The 18,326-nt window shown below is 43.3% G+C and overlaps 1 protein-coding gene across 1 annotated transcript; it reads right to left on the reverse strand.

The window, feature by feature from the left end:
* Positions 1 to 2,318: 2,318 nt before the first annotated feature.
* On the reverse strand, positions 2,319 to 11,705 carry LOC137543628 (alpha-1,4-N-acetylglucosaminyltransferase-like). Its single transcript, XM_068264747.1, has 2 exons — positions 11,424 to 11,705; positions 2,319 to 2,891 (listed from the first exon to the last, which is right to left on the reverse strand). The coding sequence occupies exons 1-2, from the start codon at positions 11,670 to 11,672 to the stop codon at positions 2,319 to 2,321; spliced, it is 822 nt and encodes a 273-aa protein (XP_068120848.1). The 5' UTR covers positions 11,673 to 11,705.
* Between the last annotated feature and the right edge of the window lie 6,621 nt (positions 11,706 to 18,326).

Consider the following 18,326-nt stretch of genomic DNA (forward strand, 5'->3'; position numbering starts at 1 on the left):
TTCAATAGGTAAGATTGTATCCTACCAGACATCAAAAGGCTTCCTCCACATTATTTCCTTTGTTAAAGTGTATTTTAGCACATACATGAAAAGATTGCATTCTGGTTACAGGTAGCAGTTTGCCTGTAATTGCCTGTAGGCAGACGCAGACAATCACACCTGGGGCAGCAGATCAAAGTGACTGCTAGTGGCCTAATGAGCCGCTTCCTTGCCTATTGAAGGTGACTGGTAACGAGGTTCCCTTTTGTCTGTCTATTGACACCCACACAATCACATTAACAGTCCATGAAGCTAGCTGCCAATACCTTCAAGCCATACTGGCTGACATCCACCTCTGAAAGATATACAGCAGACATAAAAATGATAGAATATGTTTATGTATTCCTAACATCATCAGCACCCTAATATATCACCACAGCGGCGGCTATCGGTTTGTACACGCAGCTAGCAAAGTGCTAGCTGCGTGTAACAAAAAAAAAATTATGCAAATCGGCCCACCAGGGCCTGAGAAATCCTCTGCGGTGGCTTACCGCCAGCGAGGTTAAAGAAACCCTAAGGGACATAAGACATGATGAGATAGACATGTGTATGAACAGTTCCTAGCACACAATTATTCTGCAATGCTTTTCTTATTTTTCTGCCTGGAAGTGTTAATATTCAGCTACGCAACTGATAGTTTTTCTCCAGTCGGGACCCAGTCAGACTGCTGATAAGGAATTACAGCCATAACATACTTTGCTCTAGGAAGCCCAGATCTCTGCCAGGAGATGATAGATAAAAAGGTCAATAATTCATATATTTGAGCACTCTGAGACACAGAGACAGACAAAATATGCTTTTTTTTTTAAAGATTTTAAACATAATATAAAATTGTGGGATTCTAAAAGTCATTTTTAGGATCAGGAGGGTGGATATAATTGTTTATTTTGTCATTTTGTCTTCGCTTAAAGGACAACTGAAGTGAAAGATATGGAGGTTGTCATATTTATTTCCTTTTAAACAGTACCAGTTACCTGGCAGCCCTGCTGGCCTATTTCACTGCAGTAGTGTCTGCATAACACCAGAAACAAGCATGCAGAAAATCTTGTCAGATCTGACAAAAATGTCAGAACCATCTGATCTTTCTATTCTTGTTCAGGGTCTATAGCTGAAGGTATTAGAAGAAGAGGATCAGCAGAATTTCCATGCAACTGGTATTGCTTAAAATCAAATAAATATGGCTGCCTCCATATCCCTTGTACTGCAATAGAGAACCTGAACTGAAAATTAAAAGTCAAAATAAACATAAACATGTCATACTTACCTCCTGTGTAGTTTACTCATCAATCTCTCCTTCTCTCATGCGTCCTGTTTGTCCACAAATATCTGTGGAATTCTCTGTCCACCATTTTGAAAATGGCCATTACCCCATAACAGCTTCCTGGTCAAGACACTGTTAACCTGCTGAGCGGTCTGGACGAGCTCAGCTCGTCCAACACCGCCAGAGGCTGCCGCTCAGGCCCTGCTGGGCCGATTTTCGTCAAATAAAAAGCAGCACACGCAGCCGGCACTTTGCCAGCCGCGTGTGCTGCCTGATCGCCGCTGCTCTGCGGCGATCCGCCGCGAGCAGCGGCGAAAGAGGGTCCCCCCAGCCGCCTGAGCCCAGCGTAGCCGGAACAAAAAGTTCCGGCCAGCGCTAAGGGCTGGATCGGAGGCGGCTGACGTCGATGACGTCACTCCGCTCGTCGCTATGGCGACGATGTAAGCAAAACAAGGAAGGCCGCTCATTGCGGCCTTCCTTGTTTATTCTGGGCGCCGGAGGCGATCGGAAGAACGCCTCCGGAGCGCCCTCTAGTGGGCTTTCATGCAGCCAACTTTCAGTTGGCTGCATGAAATAGTTTTTTTTTAATTAAAAAAAAAACCCTCCCGCAGCCACCCTGGCGATTTAATCAGAACGCCAGGGTGGTTAAACGAATATTGCCCACTTGAGCCATAGGGAAACATGGACATTAGCTTGTACATTCAGGTGTAACTGACAGCTGCTGATATATAACTGACAGCTGCTGATATATAACTGACAGCAACTGTTATATTTAAGTTCTCACAAAATATTGTCAGAACTGGATGGATCACTGTAAGAAGAAAATGGTGAATTTCTGAGAGGAACTGATGGTGAGGTAAGTAATATTCATTTGCAGCTACATCATGTTTATTTTCAATAATTTTACTCAGTACAGGTTGCCTTTAAGGTTCAGTCATAAAAAGCAACTGCCATTTACTGGAATCTCATTCCAGTTCCTTTTAAGAACACATTCAAACATTCAAAGTTATGTTTTTTTTTAATTCCTTAATATTTGTCTATAGATGGTGGGGCAGTAGTTTTGGTAGAGATGTTCCACTAATGTGTTGCTCCCAGGTACCATAGTTTGTCCAGCTTTATTCATAAAGTTCCAAAGATGTAAAGCATAAGAACTATTGAATGTTGGCAATCTTTCCCACACTTGAAAATATTTTCTCCATGATTTATATGGGATGGGGTAGAAGCGCTGAGGGTGAAAATAGGAGATGTTTGCACACATTACATCGTCTGTGCAATTAAATGTAGGCATTCCACACCATCTAGTCACAACACGTGTGAATACTCCAGGGCCTTGGTGACCCCATATTTCTCCTCTGTAATTCTCAACAAAATTTTCCATAAATTGCCATGTTAAACTGTGATGTGGTGAGAGACCAAAAACACTGCTGCTGGTAGTCCCTTGAGATTGTGCTGCCAAAAAATGATCATTGGGTACTTGAGAAATTGAAATGACATCAGTATCCATGTAAATTCCACCATATTTCCAAATCATGGCAAACCTGCATGCATCCGAGCTAACGTGGGTCCAATATTGTTCCCGGCTTTGGTCTACCTAGCAATACCAAAACAAACAGTTGTTTATGACACTATAGCTTTAAGCATACCTGAAGTGACATGAGATAAACATTACATAGGTACATATAGTACTAGTCCTACTAAGAAATTGTCTGAAGACTCTGTTTTCCTGCACAATACATTTTAAAAAAACTAGCTCTGTTATATATGCAAATCAGTCAAATAGAAAGTCAAGTTTAGACACTTATCTAGCTAAAAGTCCCAGCTACTTTCCAGTAGCCGATTTTTTTCACAAGTGCTCCAGGATGGCACCTCATGAGATCCCGATTGGTCTGCCCTTATGGAAACATCTGTTAAATTTATAATGACATGACCAGTATGACTCCTCCTTCCCTAGTTTTTACAAGAGAAAATCCCACCCCGACACTCCAGTGTACAAATATAAATTCAACATACTAAGCATAAGGTAGAGAACTACGGCAACCATTCTGGAGGACTTGCAGAAATGTGGATACTGGTGAACAGCTGGCACCACCACCCATTGTCCTCCAGGAACGTCAAGCTGGCTGCACTCCAAGTGCGCTTCAGGTACTGTTGGCTCTGTTCTGGCTAACACTTGGTTTATTGCCTATCAAAGAGGTTATACTCCCGATCCGGATTTCGGCCAGCAGCCTTCATCAAGGGATCCCCTCCCCTGATGAAGGCTGCTGGCGAAATGCGGATCGGGAGTATAACCTTTTTGATATGCAATAAGCCAAGAGTTTGCCAGAACAGAGTAGACAGTACCTGGAACGTAGACGGCTTCACATCATTTCCGGTAAACACAGAGGGAGAAGGACTCAGTGTCCCCTGCATGAGTTTCACATTAGGACTTAGCGCGGAGTCACTGCCAGCCAGGACTCCTGAATACCATCTTATGGATTTATACCCACACTTCGGAAGCCTGCTCCAGTTTCACGCTAAATGCAGGTACTGTTTTTAAATTTTGGATTCCGTGGCCGACTATCACTCATTGTGGGGAGTTCAGCCATCACAATTGGAGCCCCAGGTGCTCCAGTGTTTTACTGTTGACTCTCCTATGTTGGGGCTTGAAGACTGGCCCTGAGTTCAACCTAGGCTGCTCTTGTTGTCCATTAGTGCGCTAGTGCTTTGTTTTGCATTACCTTGTCCTCCAAGAAAGCTCCTCCTGAGACCAGCAATAAAATTGACCTTGCCCAAAAGATTGGTGCTGGCATGTCAGAAGTTTCACCCGGTAATGACTTACAAAAGTTGTATGTCAAGACCATGTTGCTGCCTTGCTAATCTGATCCAAAGAGGCGCCAGACTTTTTATGATCTATCAGTGTGTGACCAAGAGTGATGGGGTAAACAAATTGAAAAATTGGGAAGGGAGAGGAGGAATCCAATTTTATACTTCAAAAAGTAATGTCATTTTTCATTTAAACAGGGGTTTCCATAAGGGGAGAAAACATTGCGGAAGGGTGTCACAGTCCTGTAGAGTAGCGTTACATTTTACCTGCTCCTGGAGGTGATATGGGTCCTCTTAACTTCCCGTTTAGTTTGCAAGTGCTGTGTAGCCAGCCAATGAATATGTGGCTTCCTCCCCTGCCAAATGACATGGGACTGAAGCTGCATGGCAATTGGCTGGCTGCATGCCACTTGCAAACTGAACAGGAAGTGAAGAGGTTCATGTATCATTGACATGAACAGGTAAAGTACAATGCTTCACTCTGCACATACGGGACCAGGCCCCCCTATCTTCTGGCCAAACCACTCCCTCCTCTGTAATGGAGGTCGGGATGGCACCAGACCTTTGCCGGAGAGCCTGGCCCAATGTAGTTACACCCTTGGACATATTTAAACCAAATAGTATGCACGTATTATAGTAGTAAGATGTGGTCAGAGTAGAAGGCAGGTAACATACTGCAATCAAATCAAAAGAAAAAAAGATGAGTGAAAACTTTAGTCAAATTCTTTATGGATAAACATTCCTTGGTTCAATATGAACTATGGATTTGTAACTAGTGATAGACACATCACAAAAGCCAAAAGCACATTCGCAACATTTTACCGCAGAAATTCATGTTTGCAGTGACCTCATTGGCCTCGATTCATAAAGCATTTCCGCATGAGGAAATGCAGAAAGCCGCTCGCTTTACCGACCACACAGCAAAATATGTATTCATAAAGGCTTTTTCCGCATGAAAAGCCGACATCCACGAGCAGAGTGATCAATCACCGCCTTGCGCGGTGATTATCACAGCAAAAGTAACAAATGTCAATTCATAAAGATTAGAGGTAGCGGTATGCGGACGGGTATTACCGCTACCTCTGATGTGGCGAGAAGCGTGCGGAATCCGTTGCAGTGAATGGGACAGACCTCCCAAGCAGCTGCAGAGAGAACACCGCACGGAGGGATTCCGCCTGCTTCTCCGGCTTCCGCATGTCTCCCGACAGCCTAACGCCTGCCTACAGCGGAGTATCTCCGCACGCCTGTCACAACAGGCAACATTTTTATGAATTACCACCCTGAAGGCGGAAATACCGACAGCGGTGTTTCCCCGCTCCACTTTCCCCGCTCGCAGGCACTTTTATGAATCGAGGCCATTGAATTTAATGCCAGGCCAACTTCAGGGCATATTTGCAGCCACAATTTATTTTAAAAAGGTGTTACAACAGTCCAAAAACCCAGGTAGTAGCATGGCAGAGGAGGATCAATGCCAAAATGTAACCCCCTAAAATACATATTTAATGTAGAGGCTTTTTAAATGTTTTTTTAAAAGAGATGTCAGTAGCGCCAACTTTAACAGTTAATAGCAAAACCCCCATGCAGTCAGAGGTAAAAATGGTGCCCCATTCACTTACATTATCAAATCTTTATCGTTTTAAATGTTAAAAAATGGCGCAGACCTTGAACATACTTTATCATTTTAAATCCTGCTTTTTTTGTCCTGACTGAACGTTATTTATTGTCTTAAGCCCTGCTTTGCAGCCATTTGGAAAATGTCTGCCCGCCGACTTTAACGTTTAATAGCAAAGCCCCCTTAAAAGCTAGAAACACCAAAATTGCTGGGAATGTTAAAAGACCTTATACTTTGAGAAAATTGATTTTAAAGTTTCAAAGGAAAAAGTTATATTTAAATGTATAAATGACACTTAGTGAAACAATTCCCGCCGACTTTAGCAGTTAAAAAGCAAAGGCCCCTTACATCCTAGCAACACCAAATTTGCAGGACAAGTTAAAAAGGTAGTGGGAAACAAGGTTTAATTTTTTTTTTACAAAATTGTATATTGAATTTTAAAAGAGGCAATGGGGAAGCCTGGGGGCCTCATCAGACCCTGGGGCCCTGGGACAATTGCCCCCTTTGCCTTTATTGCAGCACCGGCCCTGTGCCACCCCCCCCCCCTCCAAAAAAAAGTGTTGGCCCATAAAAAACATGAAGTGCTGTGTAAATACATCATTGTAATATGGTAGGCCATTTAACAATGGCTATGGTAAGATTAGATTGTGAGCTCTTCTGAGGACAGTCAGTGACTTGACTTTGTACTCTGTAAAGTGCTGCAGAAGATATCAGGGCTATATAAATACATAATAATATGGCAGGACATTAGGCCATGACTATGGCAGGTATTAGACTAAGCTTTTCTGGTTTTGGTGTCGAATTCCTAATCTCTGAAGTTCAGACAGGAACCAGGAGCCAGTTAAATGTATGTCACTCACTCAGAAGGGAGGGCCCCAGTCACTGCAGGGGCCCCATACTCCTGTAATGGGTGGTATCCCACTGATGGCGGCCCTGGGTATGCTAAGGAGAACAGTGGCAATAAGGGTGAAAAATCTTTCAAAGAGACCTTGGAGTTTGAGAAAATTGATTTTAATGTTACAATAAGAAAAGTTTTGAAATGCGGCTAAATTACAGATAATGCATCGGTAGTGTACATTTACATATATCAAAAGAAAGAACAGTGAATTTCATCCCAGGGTTTCCACATTGTCAGTTTGAAGTGTGTAATGACCACCTGGAAACCCAGTGGAACTGGCAAAGTTTTAGCCAGGGATTGCTGTACAGTTGCAATATTACTATATAAAGGATCCCTGGCAAATTTAGTTGGCTTGGGAAAAAAAAAAAAAAAAAAAAGGGTCTCTTTAAAGCGGAATGTAACCCAGAATTTCTTATTTGCTCAAAAAGATTATTTCCAGCATATAATATACTAACACAATGATTTTTTTTTAGTAAAACAGAATTCAAAGGGTTTCATCACAGGGCTGACTCTTCTGCAGGGAGAACCTGCATCCACTGCTTATCTTATCTTGTGTACACATTCTTTACTTGATACATTTATGTAAACATTCTCTGGCTATGCAGGACTTCAAGCCTGCATGGATGCACTCATCAGCTGAACTGCCAGAACACAGAGCCTAAACAGCATCGTGATCTGCAGCCTGAGCTAAATCAACTCACATGGTCCATGGCAAAGCCTCCCCCCTCCCCCAGAGCCCTTGCCCAAACCATGGACAAGGGGCTCGCCCCACCTCCAGTGTCTAGGAGGAGCGTGGAGGTAACTACCCCCTATGCCTGTAGGTGTAGGTTCATGGCGGCATCTGGGGGTCCCCTTCATCATGGGTACCCCCAGATGCTTGCTCCTCCCCAAGAGTTAAAAGGTTATAAAAATACAACCTATTCTGGTTGAACTTGATGGAGGTCTTTTTTTTCAACCCAAATAACTATGTAGCGGAAAAAAAAAATTATCGTAGTGTTCTTAATAAACCATAAATAAATACTTACCTTTGGTTACTCCAACAGTATCCTCTGAAACATCCCAAGCCATATCCTTTTTCTACAGATGAATGACAGATAATGCTGCACATATCGATCCCTAATGCAATGAACAGTGCTGCACAGGTCGGTCCCATTCTCAACCCAGCTTTATACTAAATATAGTAAGACAAAGACAAACACTTATATTGCGCTTTTCGCCTGGCAGACTCAAAGCGCCAGAGCTGCAGCAACTATGCTTAAAAACAAGAAGAGAATCGAGAGCCCAATATGGTGCAGTATTGTCAGGTAAAATGAAGAGTTCAATACAATTTTATGTACAGAGGCGCCAGAGTAGAGTAAAACGTTTTAAAAAACGCTTAAAAGGAGAGGGGGATGTTAAGGTGGACTTACCTCCCTCTTACAAAAAAGAAAACTCACTTGAGTCTCAATAAAATAGAATTGTCAAGTAATTTATTCAACTCCACAAATGCAACGCGTTTCGCGGGCGTGACCCCGCTTCTTCAGGCAAAAATGGGAGCACAACTCAGTGGGTCAAGCAATAAGTTTGAGCGCCTCTAGGACACTCTATAGGCAGTAGCAGCGTTAGGGAGACTTGCCCAAGGTCTCCTTACTGAATAGGTGCTGGCTTACTGAACAGGCAGAGATGAGATTCTAACCCTTGTCTCCTGTGTCAGAGGCAGTTCCCTTAACCATTACACTTTCCAGCCACAAGCCCAAGAGCATCTTTAAAATTTTCCAATGCTCCCAAGTGGCTATTTAACAAACCAGTTGGAATCCTCTACAATTTGTTTTAAGCTTTGTCACTTTTAAATAGGGATGATCACAGATATGTAAATTCTTATGCAAAAAAAAATGCAGCTTGAAAATGGACCAATTTAACCTATTTTGGTTCCTGGACGTAGAAACCATGCTCGCTCCCGGCCCGCGGTTCATTAGCCAGGCAATCAGTGTATTGGGCTATGGTGCCCGATCACTGATTCCTCTCCCCCGCTGAAAAAGCGACAGCTTCTCTCGGAAGCTTCGCTTTTTCTGGCTGTAACGTACCCCATACGTCGCTTTAAGCGTGTGTTACGCTTAGAGTGGCGTCATGTAAACAAACTCATGGCCGCCATCTTGTGGCCAAAAAGTAAAACTACAACTAAAAGTAAAAAAAATTAAATTCAAACACACATTTACATTATAAATCACAGGTTTACATCCCACCCTCCCAAAACTACCCAAATAAAATGTTTAATATTATGAAGAAAAAAAAAAGGTAAATATTTACATAAGGGTCTAAACTTTTTAAATATCAAAGTAAAGATGAAATACTTCTATTTTTTTATTTTAAACTTGTAAATAGCGATAGATGCAAAACGGAAAAAAATGCACCTTTATTTCCAAATAAAATATTGTCGCCATACATTGTGATAGGGACATAATTTTAACGGTGTAATAACCGGGACATATGGGCAAATACAATACGTGAGTTTTAAATATGGAGGCATGTATTTTAAAACTATAATGGCTGAAAACTAAGAAATAATGATTTTTTTTCCCGTGTTTTTCTTATTCTTCCTGTTAAAATACATTTACAGTAAAGTGGCTCTTAGCAAAATGTACCCCCCAAAGAAAGCCTAATTGGTGGCGGAAGAAACAAGATATAGATCAGTTCATTGTGATAAGTAGTGATAAAGTTATAGGCTAATGAATGGAAGGTGAACATTTCTCAATTGAAAACGACGGAACGCGAATGGGTTAAACATGAGCTTAAACTGATTGGTCCATTTTCAAACCGCATACAAATTTTGTAACAATTTACATCTCATTGATCATCCCTACTATTAAAGCACACCTGAAAAAAAGTGTATGGAGGACGAGCAAGTGGACACTACATATTACGGGCGGAGCCCTTCCCCAGGTGTGCCATGTCCTTTGTTTATGGCTCTAATACTATTAGCCATAGCCCCTGAACAAGCATGTTTGCTCTGTCCCATTCTCAGCAGCATATAATGGCACTTTGGGATGTTACTCAAGCAATGCATCTCCACTGTTTGTGAACTTTTTAAATTGTAATTAGGGTTGAAGTCTTGGAAACGTAATGGTTCCGAGTTCTAATTTTTCAGAATTCAGCTGTTCCGTGTATTGGAAATTGCTCTGTTCTGTTGCCTGCGGAACAACGAATTTTGACAAATTCGGAAGCCAGCTGTTCCGATTGTCCCTAATTGTAATGTTGCATAGATTTTGAATAGTGCAGACTTCAAGGTATTTATGCTTGAGGGCCTTTTCATATTCGTGCTGTGTAGTATTTTACCGCAGCCTATCACTAGTGCAATGAAAATCTATGGGGCCTTTCATACCGGCGCAGTGTGGCGCAATGTGAAAGAAGTGATGTTTTCGCTGCATCCCCGGCACGAGTGCATACCTACGTTATTGTGCGGAGTGGTGATCGTAATCAGCAAAATTACGATTTTGCAAAGTTTCATGTAAATTTTTGCAATTATGCCTATACGGAATTACGATTTGCAAACTAAAGTAGTTTCGTAGGCATTCATAAGTTCGCATGAAAATTTGCGTAATTTCGTGAAATTTCAAATAATTTTGTGCCGAGTTTGGAGGTTAATAGCAAAGCCCCCATACATGCTACTGACGCAAAACTTGCTACATATGTTAAAGGGAATTGTGGGTACAAGGGGAAAAAATAATTTTCCAATAAGACCATATAATTTGAGAAAACAGATTTCAAAAATGCAAAGAAAAATGTTTTTTTAAACTTGGAAAAATGACATTTAAAAACCATTTTGCTCAAAAACTACAATGTCTTTAAAAAAAAAAAAAAAAAAAAAAAAAAAAAATTAACTTCTACTCAATATTCTCCTTAACAGATGTACCAATTTTGGTAGCAATAGCATGTATGGGGGCTTTGCTATTAACTACCAAAGTCTGCACAAAATTACACAAAAAATTACACAAAATTATAAAATACTACAATTACGATTTTCCCAGAAATTTTGCATTATGATTACGATGTGAAAATTTGAATTTCGATGCAAAATTTTGCATATACGAAATTTTGGCCCATCACGGATTGTGCGACCGGAAGTTATATAAGTCTATGGCGACGCGTGCTTTTTAAAATGCCCACAAATTTGTACGCATGTGCGGAAGTGTATTTTAGCAGGACGCTTCCGTGCATGCGATCACTTCCTGCTTCGCAGATGGCGATTACAGTGTAATCCTCGAAGCCCTGTCTTTGGTGGTGCAGTGCCGCAACACTACCATCAATATGCAGTGTAAAACCGGCCTCAATTCATGGAACATAGGGCCTGATTCACAAAGCGGTGCTAACAGTTAGCACGCTGATGAAAAGCCCTTTATCACGCCTAAACTCAGTTTAGGCATGATAAGTTTAAGCACCAACTGGGTTAGCACCGCAGTGCACAGCTGATCAAAAGTTTTGCGCTAGCAAAGTCTGGTGCACTTCGCATAGAGTTTAATGGCGCTGCTTTGCGTGAGATACTTTGTGCGCGATCTAAACTTATCATGCCTAAGCTGGCTTTTCACCAGCGTGGTGCAATGATCATCACGCCTAAAGTCTCTAACTGGGTTAGCACCGCTTTGTGAATCGAGCCCTAAGTGTTTCAGCCAATTTGCTTCTCTGAGTGGTAAAACTACATTAGGCAGTCTATACAGTTTTAAGAATTTGGTGTTATGCCTCTGGATTACTGTACATTATATTATTGATTTATAAAGCATATTATTAATGATATTATGAAACTCTCTACTTAGGATTATCATAAGTGTAGAACATACCTTTTCAAACCAAGATATGAGGGGTGTGTTACTAAATAATTCATCCATTATGAGAGGAAAGTAGTAAACATTAGGAAAAGATGAGAGAGATGGAAAACGCTGCCTTGTATTATTCTCCTCTTCCTCTGTGGTGATATTCCCCAGTCCTTTCATGAAGTAGACCACCGGTCTGTCAGGGTAAATGCGAGCTGCTGACTCTATAGCACACAAGACCAAGGATGGTGGCTCCATTCTGTCTGTGGTCTCCATAAACAGGATGCCATTGCCTTGCCTTAGAATGGTGTCTACTCCGGAAAAGTTTTTTGAAACGGACAATAAACCAGTAGAAGCAAGGAGTTTCCCAATGTAAGTGCTTTTCTGTACGAGGACAGTCCCACTAAAAAAGATGACAGCAGCAAGTACAAGTGCTATTAGGATTGCCCTTAATTTTTTTAACATGGTTGTAGAATCCAGTATCTGAACTGAAGAGGAAAAGAAAATTAGTAGAACCCCAAACAAAACAAAAAAAAGTTACAGAAGTAAATGCAGCACACTTAGAGCAGAACTTTAGTATATTTACGGTAGTTTTTTGTTTATATCATAATTTTCATTTAAACCCGTAGATTACAGAAAAAAAAAATGTGAATAAATCACATCATTATGCATGAGATATTTTGGCTGGAGACACTGCCAAGAATACAAAATTAATACATATTATACCTGTAATAGTGCATATGTTGTATACATACTTGAGTACACACGGTTTTCAATATATCGGTGAGATTGAAACAGAGTTCAAACATAGACTGTATAAACACATGCTTACTCTATACCAAATAAATTTAAAGAACACCATAACAAAGATCCATCTGCATTATAGCGCAGTTGACGAACGATTAGTGTCTGAAAGCGGTGCAATATTTTCACATGCTTATAGACCCTAAAAAATCATAACATTAGATAGACCTGCGGCAGCCCTGCACATTACACACCTCCCATGGATCCAGCATGGGGTTACCGCTCTTAGCTGTGGCTTTCCAGCCCGAGCCTGACTCAGGATTACTGCTAAGGAGGTTCTAGGAGGTTAAAATAAACTGATGAGAAAAACAATTACATCTATCCTTCTCCTAAAAATGACTTTTTTTAGATATCATAGTTTTAATTAATATTTCAATCTAGTTTCATTGTCTGGGCTCACTGACATCTTCATTGAAGTATGCCAGCGCTCAAATCTATGAATTAGACCCTTTTATCTCTTTCCTGCTCTCAGAAGTCATTTACTGACAGGAAGGTGTTTTATGGCTGTAATTACTTATCAATGAGGGTAAAGGTGGCCGTGCAGCAGGGGACTTGGCGGACAATCGACCATCCAATTCGATTATTATAATCAAATTGGATAAAAATTGGTGCCTCCAAGTGCATGCTCGACCGACAATGCAACCAATTTCCTGTAGATTGATGGCGCGGCGAAATCTCCGATGCTGTCCTCCCTGATGTAACTTTCTCACCCGTGCCCCATGTAAAGGGTATACATTACCTCTCCGCGGTCTGTGCTAGTCCCTCCATTGCTCCGGGCGCATTCCCCTCTCCATACATGCACGCCCCATGTAGTTTCCTAGTAAGGGCATGCATGTGGCCTCACACAGGCACGCACTTACTACGTAACCAATTAGGGCGTGAGTTTATGAAGAGATGGAATCCCAGAAGCCACCGGGGGACAAACAGAGGCCAAGGAGAGATAATTTATGCACTTTATAAAAGGACATTTTCATTAGGGGGACATTTACATTAGGGAGGAACAGTTTTGGGCGGCGAGGTGGATGTATGCAGCGCACAAGGCCGATTGCCAGGAGATTTCATGCTGAAATTGATTGGGAATCGGCCTGTGGTGTATGGGCAGCTGACAGATCTCTCTCTTATCAGAATCAATAAAAGATTTGTCTCTTGGTCCAATCTGCCATACATCGCTAGATGCATGGCTACCTTTATGCTATAGTCTGATCCAGTTCGACCCAGACAGAAACTGTCACTTGCAAACTAGATGTTTAACTCTTTCAGGCAGAGAAAAAAAAAAAAAAGGGAACACAGGCTAGTTGTGTGCTTGGCACTGTACATACACATGTCTATCTCATCATGTCACATGTCACCTCTTTTTTCCTTTAAGACAATGAAACCAAAGGGTATGAACTATAATTTTCAGCTGAACTACTTTATAGACACATCTTAAATTCAATTTTGTCATTCTGTTTTGATGCATAACGTTTATTTTAAAATCACAGAATTACCGTATTTTCCGCCGTATAAGATGCACCTAGATTTAGAGGGCAAAAAGCAGGGAAAAAAAAAATAATTATATATATATATATATATATATATACACTGGTGCATCCATATTCCAGGAGCATCTTGTACATGACCTCCCCCAAATGGTGTCCAAGTGTCCTCCTGAGTGCCCCATGTCTCCCACGTGTCCTGTGTGCTTCATGTGTCCATGTCTTCTCCTGTGTACCCCCTGTGGCCTTCTATGTGCCCACTGTCTCTCCTGTGTACCATGTGCCCACTGTCTCTCTCCTATGTGCCCCCTGTCTTCTCCTGTATACCCTCTGTGTCCTATGTGCCCACTGTCTCTCTCCTATGTGCCCCCTGTCTTCTCCTGTGTACCCCCAGTGTTCTATGTGCCCACTGTCTCTCATGTATGCACCATGTTTCTCCTGTGTACCCCCTGTGTGCCCGTCTCCCTCGGGTACTTTTCAATGCCATTTCTGGTGTCCTCCTGTGTGCCCATGCCCCCCCCCCCCCCCGCCTGTGCTATCCTTCTCTAATCAGTTTAGCCCCCATGTGTGCAGAGCAATCTGCTATGTGCCCCCCCCCCCCCGCGCGTGACTCCACTCCCCCCGCATGGCGGCGCTATGCCTTTCTAATATCCCGGCCTCCGCTGCCCCACTAACATTCTGGCCCCCCTCGTTTGCCTGCAGCGGCAGCCCCGGTCAATGCCGCTACGAGGACTGCAGACACCCGGCTACTTCATACACGTCCTCTTGTGCGCGGCTTGATGACGCATCATCATGCCGCGCACAAGAGGACGTGTATGAAGTAGCCGGGTGTCTGCAGTCCTCGTAGCGGCATTGACCGGGTAAGCCGCTGCAGGCAAACGAGGGGGGCCAGAATGTTACAGGGGGATAGCGGAGGCCGGTATATTAGAAAGGCATAGCGCCAGCATGCGGGGTGAGTGGAGTCACGCGGGGGGGGGGGGCACATAGCAGATTGCTCTGCACACACGGGGGGGCTAAACTGATTACAGGAGGATAGCACAGGCATGTGGCGGGAGAGGAGGGACAGGCAGGGAATCCCCGATGTGCCGGCGGGTCACAGTTCGTATCGGCGGGCGTTCCTAAGTCGGGGATTCCCTGCCTTTGCTGTATAAGACGCAGGGACTTTTTCTCCCCTTTTTTCGGGGAGAAAAAAAGTGTCTTATACGGCGGAAAATACGGTAATACCTCTCTTTCACCACAAGATGGCACCTAGATGTCTTGTAGATATATAGATAGAGATACACACACACACACACACACACACACACACACACACACACACACACACACACACACACACACACACACACACACACACACACGTTCTATTTTTCGAAGCTATGCACCACAATTTTATTATTATTATATTTTTATAGCGCTAACATATTCCGTAGTGCTGTACATAGTACAAAACAAATATTTTGGGAAAATACACACAAGAAATTCAAGACACTGTACAGTCATGTCATTCAATAATAGAAATACAAATACACACATAGTTATGCGTAGTTTGAGATCTCTAAAGTTGGTTGGTACATGTTCATATGGTAAATTACAGCAGTATGAGAAACACTAGAAGGTCCCTGTCCTTGTGCGCTTACTCCTTAAAGGGACTCTGAGCAGTGCAGAAACTATGGAAAGATACATATCATTTTAAAGCTCTTTCTCCTCTTTCCAATGATATATAAACTGCCGCCCTACGCCTTTTAGTTTGTCATTTTCGCGATTGATATTGCCGCTATTTCGATCGCGAAAATAGAGAAAGCTAAAAAAGGCGTAGGGCGACGATTTAGGGGTCATCAGAAAGAGGAGAAAGAGCTTTAAAATGATATCCATCTTTCCATAGTTACATTGTATTACACAGGGAGACTTTTTCCTAAAGTCAGCAGCTCCATTCTGCTGAATGCAGCTGCTGACTTTTTTGTCAAAGATTCGTTCCTGCAAATTGCATTCAGTCTATGATATCTGCAGATCATCATACACACCTTGTTTAACTGACATTCATCTGCAGATCAGATCCACCAGGATGGATTTTCAGATCTGCAGAGGATTGTCTGATCTGCAGATGAATGTCAGTTAAACAAGGTGTGTATGATGATCTGCAGATTTCATAGACTATGAATGCATTTTGCAGGAACGGATCTTTGGCAGGAACAGATCTTTTGCAGATACTGATCTTTTGTGTCTGTACAGCATCTGTGTGTGCAGCATCTTGCAAAGATTTTTTTTTCTGATGACTGTGAAGGTATGGCTCTCATACTACATGAAAGGTGGTAAGATTGGTCTGTGATCTTTCATTTTCAAAAGGACTATGGGCTGATGTGTGTATGTGGTCTTAGGGAAGGAGACAGAGGGGTTAATGGGTGACACAGTGAACTTTTAATGCTATTCATAGCAAATTATAGGCTTGTCGGAATAGGTGTGTAGCAGTAATTATATTGTGCAGGAAACAAAGATAATTTGGGGTTACGGCAATTGTCAGACCTTGAATTAGATCCCCCATCCGAGCATGGGCATAACAATCACCCCTGTGACCCCTGCCATCACAGGGAGGCCCAGAGACTTTGGGGGCCCCTCCTTCTCCCGAACCGCAAGTGCAGCCAATTTGCAAAAAAACAAATTTCCCCTTTCGCTCACAAAAACCATATACAGGAGCATGTGTAATTTTTTTTCTGCTTCTAAAGGCTGCTGCCGATTGCTGCCTCCCGATCACATGAACCACATCGGGTTCGGGGATGAAGGGGGCCCCATGCTATCATTTTTTTACGCTGCTGGGGAGAGCTGCTACAAGGTCCTCCAGCACACAAGGCTGAAATACCAGAGTACGCCCCTCCATCCCTCCCACCCCAGCCATCACACACTGATTGCTATTAGACTAAGAGGCTCCCCAACACCTTAATCTCTAGTTATCTGGCTTGCAGTCTCTGCCATGTATCCCGTTTTCTTATTTCTCTCTGCTTCAAGCACAATAGGGGAATGATATAGCTGAGTGAATTATGCGTCCCCTCCACACTGCGCCTCGAGGCTGGAGCCTCTCTCGCCTCTGCCTCGGCCTAGCCCTGCTGCCGGGGATTTCAGCAGCAGCAGGATGAGCAGTCATTTGACTTACCCTCCACTCAGATCACTGACAGCGTACTAATACGTATGCCTATTTTTATCTACGATGAACATACTGCTCATTCACATTGCATTTGCAAAGTTTGCTTGAATGTATTATTTTTATTGCATGCTGCTTTAATTATATTTATGTGCCTTATTTTATTTATGCATTTATCCATTTCTGTTGCTCAGAATTATTTTGATTTTTTTTTATTGATATTTCAATTTTTACTTTTATTCTATATTTATATACAATATATGTATGCCTGCATGTTAACTTAAAGAGACTCAGAGCTCTAAGATTAAAAAGATTATACGCTCCAATCGCTCCCACGCCGCTGTCCTCTGCTGCCTGCAGCTTCAGGAACTGGATCCCGTCACTGATGTCAATTGCGGCCAGCTATGCAGGAGAAGTGCGCTGTTTCCGTATCTCTCCAGCAGATGCTGGAGAGATGCGTAGAGGGCGCACTTCTCTTATGCCAGACTGGCTCCGACTGATGGAAGTTCAGGGACCCAGTTCCCAAAGCTGCGGGCAGCGGAGGACAGCGGCGTGGAAGTGATCAGAGCGTATGGGGCTGGAGGAAGCCCCCGGTATGTATAAAATCTTTTTAATCTGAGAGCTCTGGTACACTTTAACTACCTAAAGACCGCCCCACGCCAATGGGCGTGGATGCGGCAGCAGCCCCAGGACTGCCTAACATCAATTGGCGGCAAGTCCTGGGGCTCTGATTTGCAGGCGGTCGCCCATCTCCTGCTCGGGGGGCGGAGCTCCGCCCCATCTTCAGTCTCTGAGCATCGATTGCCGCTCGGGAGACTGTTAGACGGCGTGGTCGCCGTCTATTTACATAGTACAGCGCTGCGATCAGCAGCCTAATCATCAATGGCCTCAGTCAGGGGCGTTTCTAGGTTCCTGGGAGATCCGGGGCACCAAGAGGAAATGATTGTGCGGCGTGTGGTCATGCTGCAGAAAGTGGGCGTGGTCATAGGTGGGGCAAAATGTACATGAAAATAGCAGTGGTGTAACTTAAATATATTCAATAGGCAGTATTTCACATAAATAACTCCCTCACCTGGCTTCTGTCCTGTCTTCGGCTGGCTTGTCTGTGTGCTGTACTCGGCTGGTGGTTATGCTGGGCTGCCTGGCTGGTGGTTATGCTATGCTATGGTGGCCTGACTGGTGGTGATGCTGTGCCGGCTTGGCTGACGGTGATGCTGAGCCGGCCTGGCTTTGCTGGATACTGGGCCTGAGGCTTTGCTGGGTGACTTGCTGGGGGCTTTTCTGGGCTGGGCAATTTCCTGGGGGCTTTGCTTGGCTGTACCCTTTGCTTGGCTAGGGGATTTGCTTTTCCAGGTAGATGGGTATAGGGGCTGCCGCCCACCCTCCTTTCCGCCCCCTGTTCTACACTTGTGTCCCCCCCACACACACGTACAAGCAGCAGCTTACCTATTCCTTGATTCCAGGATGGAGCCCTGACCTTGCTCTCCCGCCTCGCTGTTTCCCCAATGCTCAGTT

Source organism: Hyperolius riggenbachi, unplaced genomic scaffold (assembly GCF_040937935.1).
Source record: "Hyperolius riggenbachi isolate aHypRig1 unplaced genomic scaffold, aHypRig1.pri scaffold_133, whole genome shotgun sequence".
NCBI lineage: Eukaryota > Metazoa > Chordata > Amphibia > Anura > Hyperoliidae > Hyperolius > Hyperolius riggenbachi.

Excerpts from the sequence above, each read along its gene's own strand:
- LOC137543628 (XM_068264747.1), bottom strand. The coding sequence starts at position 11,672 with ATGGAGACCACAGACAGAATGGAGCCACCATCCTTGGTCTTGTGTGCT. Across the intron at positions 2,892-11,423 it reads TCATATCTTGGTTTGAAAAG|GTAGACCAAAGCCGGGAACA; the intron begins GTATGTTCTACA and ends TGGTATTGCTAG.